Source organism: Scyliorhinus torazame, chromosome 18 (genome assembly GCF_047496885.1).
Source record: "Scyliorhinus torazame isolate Kashiwa2021f chromosome 18, sScyTor2.1, whole genome shotgun sequence".
NCBI classification, from domain to species: Eukaryota; Metazoa; Chordata; class Chondrichthyes; order Carcharhiniformes; family Scyliorhinidae; genus Scyliorhinus; species Scyliorhinus torazame.
The window spans coordinates 133,478,628-133,493,063 of record NC_092724.1 but is presented as its reverse complement, the minus strand read 5'-3'; the positions used below and the strand labels follow the sequence as shown (position 1 = coordinate 133,493,063).

General features: G+C 46.8%; 1 protein-coding gene across 3 annotated transcripts in view; it reads right to left on the bottom strand.

Annotated features, from left to right (window-relative positions):
• Nucleotides 1–14,436, bottom strand: part of ccdc57 (coiled-coil domain containing 57) — a 288,211-nt gene that overhangs the window by 46,740 nt on the left and 227,035 nt on the right. For 2 of the 3 annotated variants that reach the window (XM_072483406.1, XM_072483408.1), the window contains exons 13-14: nt 12,635–12,735; nt 928–1,128 (exon numbers count right to left, since the gene is read on the bottom strand). In XM_072483406.1, coding sequence (XP_072339507.1) covers nt 928–1,128; nt 12,635–12,735 — 302 coding nt within the window. The remainder of the gene's footprint in view (nt 1–927; nt 1,129–12,634; nt 12,736–14,436) is intronic. The other variant, XM_072483407.1, reaches the window with a different exon arrangement.

The following is a 14,436-nucleotide window of genomic DNA, read 5'->3' as shown; positions in this document are numbered from 1 at the left end:
GAGCGGAGTGTCACCAACCTGATGTTGGGTTTCCAGGTGATGTTGCCGAGAAACATAATGTAGTTACGAATTAGGAGGGAACTAAACATTGGGCCTTGGAGGACTCCAAAGGTAATGGGGTAGGAGTGGGAAGAGAGCGTCATGGTGGCATAGTGGTTAGAACTGCTGCTTCACAGCACCAGGGACCCAGGTCCGATTCCTGCCTCGGTTGGCTGTTTCCTCCCATAGTCGAAAGATGTGCAGGTCAGCTGAACTGGCCATTATCAATGTGTGGGGTTACAGGGATAGAGCAGGGGAAGTGAGCCTGGGTATAATGTTCTTTTGGAGGGTCGTTAGTATTCAGCTATGTGCAGGTTAGGTGGGGTTATGGGGATAGGGCAGGGGAGTGAACCTAGTTAGGGTGTCCTTTCAAAGGGTTGGTGCAGACTCAATGGGCTGAATGGCCTCCTTCTGTACTGTAGGGTTTCTATGGAAGCCACTGCAGGAGGTTCTCTGACTATGGCTGGATAGATAGGGGGGCCCGGTAGCACAGCGCCAGGGTCCCAGGTTCGATTCACGGCTTGGGTCACTGTCTGTGCGGAGTCTGAACGTTCTCCCCATGTCTGTGTGGGTTTCCTCCGGGTGCTCTGGTTTCCTCCCACAAGTCCTGAAAGATGTGCTGTTAGGTAATTTGGACATTCTGAATTCTCCTCAGTGTACCCGAACAGGCGCTGGAATGTGGCGACTAGGGGCTTTTCACAGTAAGCCTACTCGTGCCAATAAAGATTATTATTAAATTAAATAATATGGAAACCGTTGACTGCAGTCGCACTCTGCTGCAGGACAGAGGAGAGGTGTTCAAGACATATAATAACAGGAAGACAAATGGCCTGAAAAATGAAACACGTTTATTTTGGGGTTTGCTCAGGGTAGGATTTAGCTTATTACCTCATTTCCTAAAGCCACAGCTTCAGAGTTTTGTTGAAGATTACCCTTAAAGTATTCATCTGCCTCTCTCCGTGCTTCTACCAATTGTAACTCCAGTTCAGCAATTCGCTCATTTAGTCTCAAAATGTCTGCACTTGTTCGCTGTTGCTGGCTGGTTAATTCATATCGCAATTGGTCAATTTCAACCTGTTTCTGACGTGTCTGTTAAGAAGGAAAAGCAGTGCAGATTTGTACATTTAGAAGTCCAGGTAAAATAGGTCAATTACAGACCTCCTTTTAAACCCATATATGTGAATCAGAGTACAAGGTTCCCCTGAAATCTTATTTGCAATAGGCAGTGAGGAGCATCCTGCATTCCACAGAGGATTTTATCATAATTTAAGAGCAGCTACCAACCATCAGTAAACATGGGAAACCATGAATTTAAATGACCAAACGCTGCTCAAGATACTACTAAGAAATCTAAAGGTTAATGCCAGAACATAATGTGTGGATTTTACAGGTCATCTGTGGGCAGGAGAACAAAGAGATGGACCGATAAATTAGGCCCACTCTCCCCACTGCAATTTTACGAATAGTGGGGGAGGAGGTGTTGAATGGATTGCCTGCCTGTGGTCCAATTGAGGCCCTTAAGTAGTCAATTAGTGCCAATTAAGGGCCACATCTCACTGCTGCCCTCACTTAATGGGTGGCAGGAGAGCCCCCTGCTCCATGTGCCTCCTTACAGGTTTACCCCTGCGGGCTGCTGGCCAGTTAAAAGGGGGGAGTGAGTAGGGTTGCCCCTTGCTGGGTCCCAATGCCAATCAGAGGTTCCTCCACAGTTTGATGTCCTATGCCCCCCTATCCTACCCCCCTCCCCTGTCCAGCATGCCCCCACACCCAATCATTGGGGTCTGTCAGCCTGGTCCCACAAGATCCCGGATGTACCTGAATGGCCAGATCAATCAGTGAATGCCACTTGCTTGTCCTACCCGTAGCACCAGAAGTGGCCACTGCCCCTGCATGATGCCTGCCGGTTAGGTGAATTGGACATGCTTAACTGCTTAGTGTCCAAAGGTTAATTGGGGATACGGAATAAGGGGATAGGGCAGGCATAGTAGGGTGCTCTTTCAGAGGGTAAGAGCAGACTAAATGGACCGAATGGCTTCCTTCTGCACTGCTATGATTCTATGAACTGCCACCTGTAAAAGGGAGTACTTCCTCCTAAAGGTGGTTGCTAAGTCCTGCCTCATATTATTTAGAGGACCATTCCTGAAAAATTAAAGTACGGTAAGGATGCCAAGCGAAGGTGGGCTCACCCCTGAAATTTATGTTGGGGTGCGGGGACCCTGTTCAACATCATCCCATCGCTTGAGCACACAGGTGCCCAATATTTATGCAGGTGGTGAACACTCTTTGCAAGTTTGCAATTGCCAAAGTATTTTTTTTGAATAAACATTTTATTGAGGTATTTTTTGGTTTGACAACAACAACAAAATAAACAATGCACATGAATTTAGTGCAAAAACCGTCTTCCTCCCTTTCAGGTCCCACCTTTATTAACCCCGTACTCTAAGCTAAACTAACTCACCCCCCTTTCTGCTGACGATTAATTTTCTGCAAAGAAGTCGACGAACGGTTGCCACCTCCGGGCGAACTCTAACAGTGACCCTCTCAAGGCAAACTTGATTTTCTCCAAACAGAGAAAGCTAGCCGTGTCAGATAGCCAGGTCTCCGACTTAGGGGGCTTCGAGTCCCTCCAAGCTAATAATATTTGTCTCCTGGCTACCAGGGAAGCAAAGGCCAGAACGTCTGCCTCTTTCTCCTCCTGGATTCCCGGATCTTCCAACACCCCGAAAATCACCACCTCACTGTGGACATGACATCTGCAAAACCCTGCCAGAATCCCCTAAGCTTTGGACATGACCAGAACATGGACATAGTTCGCTGGCCCTCCCGCACACTTTGCACACCTATCTTCTATCCCAACAACCTGCTCCTCCAGGCCACTGTCATGTGAGCCTGGTGAACGACCTTGATGTTTGAGGCAAAGACCATAGTGGCGGATAGTGGGGGCAGATACGTGATGGTGAGTGGCAAATTGCATGGGGAGGCGGTGGTCTTAGTGAACGTATATGCCCTGAACTGGGATGATGCCAACTTTATGAGGCGTACGTTAGGACGTATCCTGGACCTAGAGGTGGGGAAGTTGGTAATGGGTGGAGATTTTAATGCGGTGTTGGACCCAGGGCTGGACAGATCGAGGTCCAGGACCGGAAGGAGGCCGGCTGCAGCTAGGGTGCTTAAGGACTTTATGGAGCAGATGGGAGGAGTAGACCCCTGGAGATTTAGTAGACCTAGGAGTAAGGAGTTTTCGTTTTTCTCCTATGTCCACAAAATTTATCCACGGATAGACTTTTTTGTTTTGGGAAGGGCACTGATCCCGAAGGTGACGGGGACGGAGTACACGGCTTTAGCTATTTCGGATCACGCTCCACATTGGGTGGACCTGGAGATAGGGGAGGAAAAAGAACAGCGTCCACCCTGGAGAATGGACATGGGATTATTGGCAGATGAGGGTGTGTGTTTAAGGGTGAGGGGGTGTATTGAAAGGTACTTGGAACTCAATGATAATGGGTCCAGGTGGGAGCGGTCTGGGAGGCGCTGAAGGCAGTGGTTAGAGGGGAGCTGATATCTATTAGGGCACATAAAGGAAAGCAGGAGGGTAGGAAAAGGGAGCGGTTGTTGAAAGAACTTCTGAGGGTGGACAGACAATATGCGGAGGCACCGGAGGAGGGACTGTACAGGGAAAGGCAAAGGCTACATGTAGAATTTGACTTAATGACTACGGGTAATGCAGAGGCACAATGGAGGAAGGCACACGGTGTACAGTACGAATATGGGGAGAAGGCGAGCAGGTTGCTGGCCCACCAACTGAGGAAAAGGGGAGCAGCGAGGGAGATAGGGGGGGTGAGAGATGAGGAGGGAGAGATGGAGCGGGGAGCGGAGAGAGTGAATGGAGTGTTCAAGGCATTTTATGAAAGATTATATGAAGCTCAGCCCCGGATGGGAAGGAGAGAATGATGTGCTTTCTGGATCAGCTGGAATTTCCTAAGGTGGAGGAGCAGGAGAGGGCGGGACTGGGAGCACAGATTGAGACGGAGGAAGTAGTGAAAGGGATTGGGAGCATGCAGGCGGGGAAGGCCCTGGGACCGGACGGATTCCCAGTTGAATTCTATGGGAAATATATGGACTTGCTGGCCCCGCTACTGATGAGAACCTTTAATGAGGCGAGGGAAGGGGGGCAGCTGCCCCCGACTATGTCAGAGGCAACGATATCGCTCCTCCTAAAGAAGGAAAAAGACCCGCTGCAATGCGGGTCCTATAGGCCTATTTCCCTCCTGAATGTGGACGCTAAGATTCTGGCCAAGGTAATGGCAACGAGGATAGAGGATTGTGTCCCGGGGGTGGTTCATGAGGACCAAACTGGGTTTGTGAAGGGGAGACAGCTGAATACAAATATACGGAGGCTGCTAGGGGTAATGATGATGCTCCCACCAGAGGGGGAAGCGGAGATAGTGGTGGCGATGGATGCCGAGAAAGCATTTGATAGAGTGGAGTGGGATTATTTGTGGGAGGTGCTGAGGAGATTCGGCTTTGGAGATGGGTATATCAGATGGGTACAGTTGCTGTATAGGGCCCCGATGGCGAGCGTGGTCACGAATGGACGGGGGTCTGATTATTTTCGGCTCCATAGAGGGACGAGGCAGGGATGTCCTCTGTCCCCGTTATTGTTTGCACTGGCGATTGAGCCCCTGGCCATAGCATTGAGGGGTTCCAGGAAGTGGAGGGGAGTACTCAGGGGAGGAGAAGAACACCGGGTATCTCTGTATGCGGATGATTTGTTGCTATATGTGGCGGACCCGGCGGAGGGGATGCCAGAGATATTGCGGATACTTGGGGAGTTTGGGGATTTTTCAGGGTATAAATTGAACATGGGGAAAAGTGAGTTATTTGTGGTGCATCCAGGGGAGCAGAGCCGGGAAATAGAGGATTTACCGTTGAGGAAGGTAACAAGGGACTTTCGGTACGTGGGGATCCAGATAGCCAAGAATTGGGGTACATTACATAGGCTTAATTTAACGCGGTTGGTGGAACAGATGGAGGAGGACTTTAAGAGATGGGACATGGTGTCCCTGTCACTGGCAGGTAGGGTGCAGGCGGTTAAAATGGTGGTCCTCCCGAGATTCCTTTTTGTGTTTCAGTGCCTCCCAGTGGTGGTCACGAAGGCTTTTTTCAAAAGAATCGAGAAGAGTATTATGAGTTCTGTGTGGGCCGGGAAGACTCCGAGAGTGAGAAGGGGATTTTTGCAGCGCAGTAGGGACAGGGGGGGCTGGCACTACTGAGCCTAAGTGTGTACTACTGGGCCGCCAATATTTCAATGGTGTGTAAGTGGATGGGAGAAGAGGAGGGAGCGGCGTGGAAGAGATTGGAGAGGGCGTCCTGCAGGGGGACTAGCCTACAAGCTATGGTGACGGCACCGTTGCCGTTCTCACCGAAGAAATACACCACAAGCCCGGTGGTGGTGGCTACATTGAAAATTTGGGGGCAGTGGAGACGGCATAGGGGAAAGACGGGAGCCTCGGTGCGGTCCCCAATAAGAAATAACCATAGGTTTGTTCCGGGGAGAATGGATGGGGGATTTGGAGCATGGCAAAGAGCAGGGGTAGCACAATTGAGAGATCTGTTCATAGATGGGACGTTTGACAGTCTGGGAGCGCTGACGGAAAAATATGGGTTGCCCCAAGGGAATGCATTTCGGTATATGCAACTGAGGGCTTTTGCGAGGCAACAGGTGAGGGAATTCCCGCAGCTCCCGACGCAGGAGGTGCAGGATAGAGTGATCTCAGAGACATGGGTGGGGGATGGTCAGGTGTCGGACATATATAGGGAAATGAGGGACGAGGGGGAGATCATGGTAGATGAGCTGAAAGGGAAATGGGAAGAAGAGCTGGGGGAGGAGATTGAGGAGGGGCTGTGGGCTGATGCCCTACGTAGGATAAACTCATCGTCCTTGTGTGCCAGGCTAAGCCTGATACAATTTAAGGTGTTACACAGGGCGCATATGACTGGAGCACGGCTCAGTAAATTTTTGGGGATAGAGGATAGGTGTGCGAGATGCTCGAGAAGCCCAGCGAATCACACCCACATGTTCTGGTCATGCCCGGCACTACAGGGGTTTTGGGTGGGGGTGGCAAAGGTGCTTTCGAAGGTGGTGGGGGTCCAGGTCGAACCAAGCTTGGGGTTGGCTATATTCGGGGTTGCAGAAGAGCCGGAAGTGCAGGAGGCGAGAGGCGCTGATGTTTTGGCCTTTGCGTCCCTAGTAGCCCGGCGCAGGATATTGTTAATGTGGAAGGAAGCCAAACCCCCGGGTGTGGAGACCTGGATAAACGACATGGCAGAGTTTATAAAGTTAGAACGGATTAAGTTCGTACTAAGGGGTTCGGCTCAAGGGTTCACCAGGCGGTGGCAACCGTTCGTCGACTACCTCACAGAAAGATAGAGGGAATGGAAAAGAAGAAGACAACAGCAGCAACCCGGGGGGGGGAGAAATCGGACGGACTCTCAGGGATGTTATTGTATATGTATAGGCACTTGTTTTAGGTAATGTTTATTGGACTGTTGGATTGTATCTTTGGAGAGTACTTATTTTTGACAAGGCAGTTGCCATTTAGTTTGGTTTTTGTTTCTGTTCATATATTATTTATTTATTTGTTTAAAACTGGCCACTGTTATTTCTATTGCTTTATTGTTGTTTAAAAGAAACACTACGTACTGTTATGTTTGGCCAAAAAATCTTGAATAAAATATATTTTTTTTAAAAAGGAAAGCTCCCCTCTATAAACATGTCCCCCATCCTCTCACCCCTGCTCTCTGCCATATCCGAAACCCCCCGTCCATCCTTCCCGGGGCAAACCGGTGATTATTACAGATTGGAGACCAAACCGATGCTCCCTCTGCTCCCACATGTCTCCTCCATTGCCCCCAGACTCTCAGGGCCACCACCACGACGGGTCTGTGTTCCACTCCCCTCCAGACCAGCCCCTTGAAGCTCTCAGTGGCTCTATGGCTAACGCGAACAACAGTGGGGAGAGAGGGCATCCCTGTCTCGTCCCCCGTTGCGGCCTAAAATAGTCCGATGTTGTCCTATTCGTCCGTACGCTCGCCACAGGAGCCTGATACAGCAACCTGACCCAGTCAATAAAGCCCCTCCCAAATCCGAACCGCCCAGTATGCAATTGCCAAAGTTATGTTAATATAAGCGCAAGCCTCTTTTATTCGCATTTTAGAACATAACATGAAAAGAACAGAATTACATAACTCAAAACCAAAATAAAACCCAAGAAAATTCTAATATATAAAAGTCTATGCAGCAAGGATAGGGGGCCAAATAGACTATTGTAGTGGTAAAGTACTCCTGCGATTTAAGTCTTTGGCCTCATTCACATTCACCAGGTGTTAGGGTTATCTGATCAGCTTTGTCGTGATGTCAATTTGGCACCCTGTGGTGCCAAATTGGCATCACGACAAAGCTGATCAGATATGGAAAAGTTGTCAGCTACTGGAAAGATAATCAGATATGGCAAAATAAAAAGATTGAAGTTGCTGCCAGGAAGACAAGTCATGAGGGGGCGTGGCAGTTCCAGAGTGGTGGCTATCCAAATTATGTCTGTGAGCCCCGATTTACCTTTGATTGTTACTTTTTATCTTTCATAACCCATGGAGTGTCAGGCAACAGCGCGGTTCAATTCCCGTGCCAGGGGGGATGGGCACATCTTGTTCCCCCGTGAGGTTAAAACTCAGGTCAATTGAATGCACTCAATTCTTTTGATTGATGTCAACCAGCAGCAGCGACAGCGATGTGCTGCTGCACGCGATCAGGAGCAGCGCCCTACAAAGGAAGGGGAGGCAGGGCCTGCTGCTCTTCCAGGAGCAGGGATACAGATAGCGGAGCCTTGGAGGAGACACTATTGGCCACGGGTATTCGGGGTTGAACCTCCTATCAATGCTGCTCTGAACCTCTATGCCAGCGGCTTGTTTCAGGGCTGACCGGTGACCTGTGCAGCATATCCTGGTCAGTAGCCCGCAAATTCATAAGGGAGGTCACAGATGCACTCTTTGCGAGGGCTCACCTGAACATCAACCTGGACCTAGATTGGGCGAGCCTGTGTAGTACACTTCAGCTGCAAAACTCTGTAATTTGGGTCTCTGCTTCTTTACAAAAGAGGATTAGTAGTGAAGATCTAGGACCTCTTCTTCCAACAGATCACCTGCATCTGCATTTGAATTCTGTCCCGGAAGAGCCAATCAAGATCTAGAATCTCTTCTAGCGGATGGTCACTGATTTTGTCAGAGCATCCTGTTTCTGTCTCTTCTAGCCTGTCAGCAAAGAAAAGTGAGAGATCTGCAATCTCCTCCTGTGCTCCACTGGATGGCTTTTCTGCACCGGCTCACTGCACAATGAGCTGTCTTCAATTTCTCCTGTAGTTCTGAGTTTTCCCACTCCTCGAAACAACTTTGGAAATTCATCCTGGGTGTTACTCCACTGTCCTCTATTGTTACCTCATTGACCTTTTGTAGAAGACCAAGCCCTTAACACACTGCCCTGCTAAGCAGGGAAATTTGCTTGTTCTATAACAAGGTTTTTAAAAAAATTTCATGCTTGAGGGTTCTAGTGAACTGAGCCTTCACTTCGAGGTCTGTTCCTCAGGTCCCTGTACCTTTATTTAGACTGGATTTCAGTTTCCTTAAGCCAGTCTCAATTTGTCTGATAAGACAGTGGCCCCAGCCCCGGTGTCGAGTTTAAACTCTGTTCTGTATGCCTGGACTTCCAGCTGTACAGGCCAGAACGGCTCATCGGAAACTTTAATTTCTCCTGGAAAAGCAGGGGGTTGAAATGCTATATTTCCAATTTCCTGGACTTCAAAATGGTTGAAAGCTTGTTCCAGCTTTCTTCCTCTACATTAAATTTCAAATCAACAAATTGTTTAAAGTGTCTAGGCTTGCCACACTGAAAGCATTTGGCTCCCTCTGCTTGTCAGTCTTCACAGGTTCAAGTTTTTGAGTAAAATGAGGATTTAAGAATTTAATGGAGTAAAGATTAAAGAAGTTTTGGACAAAATAAAGCAAAGCTATCTGAAGGTTTTTTGATATGCAAATGTGTTTAGCAGCAGGGAAACAAGTGCTTACTTAAGTGATGTGGGAAACAATGGAATATAGTATTTTAGGTATTAAAATCATTGAAGAGGAGAGTTCAAAGTGGAGATATAAATGCCACGATTTTCCCAAGAGGGAACAAAGTCCCTTGTGAGCATCTTTAGTTGCGTATTTCCTGGCACTCGCGTTGAATAATCCTGAACGGATTCAATGCAATCTCGCGAGATGTTGCGATGTGAATCCTGCCCATTGTGGGCGGGATCACCTTTTAGGAAATCTGCACACCAGGCACATTGGCAGTGCCAGTATGCCACCCAGGTGGCACCACCTAGGTGCCTGGCTGGCACTGCCAGGGTACCCAGGTAACACCAGTGCCAGGGCACCAACCTGCCCAAAGGTCATGCAGCTGGGGGCCTCCGATCCCCTGGGAGACCTAGGTTAGATGCTCTTGCAGAAAGCAGACATGGACATGATGGGCCGAATGGCTTCCTTCCAACATACAGCATCTATGCAATAACCATTCTCCATTTGCCCCTGGAATTTTTCCCCAGGAAGTAGTTGACACCTTAAGGAGAGATGGGGAGCAAAATCATTCTCACTCCTTAGTATGCAAATCTAAATAATGCATTGAGCCTTTGATTTCCTGTCGCAACAGACAGCAAGCTTCTTCAATCAATAAATGAGATTGTAGGAAACAATAATGAGAATACTTAGCTACTTAACATGGGAGAATAGCAATGACATCTAATATTCCAAATCAATGATTCAAATATATGTGGAGTAAGCTTAACCCACTGACATCAGCCTTGGCTAAGAGACAATTCTGATCATTATGTCAGAAGGTTGCGAGTTCAACTTGGCACTGAAGCACAAAGTCGAAAATGACATTCAATACGAGATCTTAAATCAAGGATCGATCTGCCTTCTAGGTGGATGTAAAAGATTCTATGCTAGTATTCTTTGCTTCAGTATTTACTAGAGGGAACTTGTTGCTCATGAGAACAGTGTGAACCAGGTTAATAGACACAAACAGATTGATATTAAGAAGGAGGATGTGCTGGAAATTTTGAAAAGCATCAGGATAGATAAGTCCCCTGGGCCTGATGGGATATACCCAAGGTTACTCCGGGAAGCGAGGGAGGTGATTGCTGCGCCATTGGCGATGGTCTTTGCGTCCTCACTCTCCACTGGAGTAGTACCGGATAATTGGAGGGAGGCAAATGTTGTTCCCCTGTTCAAGAAAGGGAATAGGGAAATCCCTGGGAATTACAGACACATCAGTCTTACGTCTGTGGTGAGCAAAATATTGGAAAGGATTCTGAGAGATAGGATTTATGATTATTTAGAAAAACATAGCTTGATTAAAGATAGTCAGCATGGCTTTGTGAGGGGCAGGTCATGCTTCACAAGCCTCATTGAATTCTTTGAGGATGTGACGAGACAGGTTGATGAAGGTCGGGCAGTGGATGTGGTGTATATGGATTTCAGTAAGGCATTTGATAAGGTTCCCCATGGTAGACTCATTCAGAAAGTTAGGGGGCATGGGATACAGGGAAATTTGGCTGTCAGGATACAGAATTGGCTGACCAAAAGAAGACAACGAGTGGTAGTGGATGGAAAGTATTCCGCCTGGAGGTCGGTGACCAGTGGTGTCCCGCAAGGGTCTGTTCTGGGAGTTTTTTTACAAATGACTTGGATGAGGAAGTGGAAGGGTGAGCTAGTAAGTTTGCCGATGACACGAAGGTTGGGGAGTTGTAGATAGTGTTGAGGATTGTTGCAGGTTACAACACAACATTGACAGGATGCAGAGCTGGGCTGAGAAGTGGCAGGTGGAGTTCAACCTTGATAAATGTGAAATGATTCATTTTGAAAGGTCGAATTTGAATGCTGAATACAGGGTTAAAGGCAGGATTCTTGGAAGTGTGGAGGAACAGAGGGATCTCGGGGTCCACATGCATAGATCCCTCAAAGTTGCCACCCAGGTTGATAGGGTTGTTAAGAAGGCGTATGGTGTGTTGGCTTTCATTAATAGGGGGATTGAGTTTAAGAGCCGCGAGATTTTGCTGCAGCTTTATAAAACCCTAGTTAGACCACACTTGGAATATTGTGTCCAGTTCTGGACGCCTCATTATAGGAAGAATGTGGATACTTTGGAGAGGGTACAGAGGCGATTTACCAGGACAGGGGCCTGGACTGGAGGGCATGCCTTATGAAGAAAGGTTGAGGGAGGTAGGGCTTTTCTCACTGGAGCAAAGAAGGCAGAGAGGTGACTTGACACAGGTGTACAAGGTGATGAGAGGCATGGATAGAGTGGATAGCCAGAGACTTTTCCCCAGGGTGGAAATGGCTGTCACGAGGGGACATAATTTTAAGGTGATTGGAGGAAGGTATAGGGGAGATGTCAGAGGGAGGTTCTTTACACAAAGAGTGGTGGTTGTGTGGAATGCACTGCCAGCAGAGATGGTGGAGTCAGAGTCATTAGGGACATTTAAACGACTCTTAGGCACATGGGCAGCAGTAAATTGAAGGGTGTAGGTTAGGTTGATCTTAGATTAGGATAAATGGTCGGCACAACATCGTGGGCTGAAGGGCCTGTACTGTGCTGTACTGTTCTATGTTCTATATTTGATGGGTTCTCTTGTTGTCATGGTCAACATTTATTCCTCAGCCAACAATCACTAAAAATGGATTCTCTTTTTTTTAAATAAAAATTTGGTATACCCAATTCAGTTTTTCCAATTAAAGGGCAATTTAGCGTGGCCAATCCACCCAGCCTGCACATCTTTGGGTTGGGGGGGGTGAATGAAACACACACAAACACGGGGAGAATGTGCAAACTCCACACGGACAGTGACCCAGAGCGGGATCCGAACCTGGGACCTCAGCGCCATGAAGCATCAGGGCTAACCCACTGTGCTACCGTGCTGCCCAAAAATAGACTATCTGATCATTTATTGCATTGCTAATTCTGGGACCTTGCTGCTTGCAAATTGAACGTTGCATTTCCCTACGTAACAACAGTAATTATACTAAAAAGTTACCTTGTGCAAAGCACTTTCGGATATCCTTAGGTCATGTAAGATACTATATAAATGGAAGTTAGTTCTTTACTTTAATGATAAATGGCTCTATAATAGAGTTTCACGGGATGTGCTTAAAAGTAGAATCTTATGGAGGGGTATCATCAACATTAAATATTCTACCCTTGTCCTTTAGTCAGCAGTTTCACAAATCTCCTATTTGATAGCAGAAATTTATTTTTTGAGCTTCCTCCTCCTGCAATCTTATGGAGATGCAAATCATCTGGAAGTGATTGAATGAACTGTGTTTTAACAATGAGCAGTTTTACTGAATCAGCAAGAATGAGTAATCTTTTCCTTCCTGGTTAGTGATTCAGAGTTGCTAGTAATTTTAGTCACGGTCTGGCAGACAGGAAGATCTGTGCATCTGTTCGGAGACAGTTTTACTGTGGGTTTACAAATGAATTATCCAACTTTTTGCAGAACATTACCTGCTGTGTGAACTGTATTATAAGATGGTCCAAATGTACAATCCGAGCTTCATGTTTCTTTACAGTAGCAGCTGTAGAGACCTTTTCAGCACGAAGGCTAGCTAATGTAAAGCGAAGGAAGGGATAGATGCATAAAACAATCTGCAGTGCAGAAAGAATCATTACAATGTTTTTAAGGTACATTTAACAGTCAAAATTGTGTTCTGATCACTTAGCAAAAGATGAGCTCAAGCTCCACATGGAAGAATTTGAACTCATACCGCTGTGAATAGCGTTGGGGGAGGATGGCATGGTCAACCTTGTCAAAAGCTGCAGACAAGCCAAGAAGGGCAAGGGGGGATAGTTTACCCTTGTCAGAAGGTGACAGAAGCAAAACTGAACCAATCCACATAAAGAGAGGCAAACAAGGTGCCCATTTCAGAATTGGACAATTATCCGAAGAGAAAAAAATTTGTAGGGCTAAGGAGAAAAGATAGAGTGGGATTAACTGAGTTGCTCTTGCACAACAGATTGCATGGACCTGATGGGCCAAATAGGGGTGGCGGTGACGTAGTGGTACTGTCACTGGACTAGTGACGTAGGGTAATGCACTCCAATCGATGGTGAAATTTGAATTCAACAAAAATCTGGAATGATCGAATGATGAGCATGAAGCCATTGTCGATTGACTCAAAATTCCATCTGGTTCATTAATGTCCTTTAGGGAAAGAAATCTGCCATCCTTACATTTTTAAAAATAAATTGAGTACCAAATTCTTTTTTCCAATTAATGGGTAATTTAGCGAGGCCAATCCACCTACCCTGCACATTTTTTGCATTGTGGGGGTTAGACGCACGCAGGTATGGGGAGAATGTGCAAATTCCACACGGACAGTGACCCAGGGCCGGGATCGAATCCAGGTCCTCGGCGCCGTGAGGCAGCAGTGCTAACCACAGTGCCATTGTGCTGCGTGTGTCATCCTTACTTAAGCGGTCTGGCCTACACGTGCTTCCAGATTCACAGAAATGTGGTTGACTCGTAACTGCCCTCTGAAATGGCCCAGCAAGCCACTCAGTTCAGGGGCAATTAGGGATGGGCAATAAATAGTGCTCCAGTCAGCAACGCCCACATCCTTTTAATTAATTTAATAAAAAGTGGTATCCCTTTGAGCTGTAACCATTCTGTGATTCCATCACCACTAGTATTCAATATAACAATGGACCCTCTGATGTGCTTGTTATACAAGCAAATATAGACATGGCAATGAAATTAAATAACAGGTGCATAAACCTAACACTGCTTTATTTTGTGGACAACATTATGATCCTCATTATGATTCTTTGGAATGACCAGCAACCTCAAAAATGAAGTAAAGGAAAATAATTGGGATAACGGTGAGGTTGAAAATAATGGTGGAATCAATTTGTGGTAATGAATTAGGAATATCCCACATTATTAGATACCATGAAAACAATACATTAAATAAGACTGCTGGAAAACAGATACATATAGAATCCTTACAGTGCAGAAGGAGGTCATTCGGCCCATCAAATCTTGCATCAACCCTCCGAAAGAGCGCCCCACCCAGGCCCGCTCCCCCACCACGGCCCCGTAACCTGCACATTTTGGGATACAAAGGGGCAATTTAGCATGGCCAATGCACCTAACCGGCATATCTTTGGATCTCTCTATATAGTGAGAAAGTTGATTTCAGGATCTTTGTGATGGATGAAGTTTTAAAAATTGCATGATGATATTTTAAAAATTGCACCATTTATAATTTTGTATGTTCCCCCCAAATGTTTTTGGCATAATAGAGTAT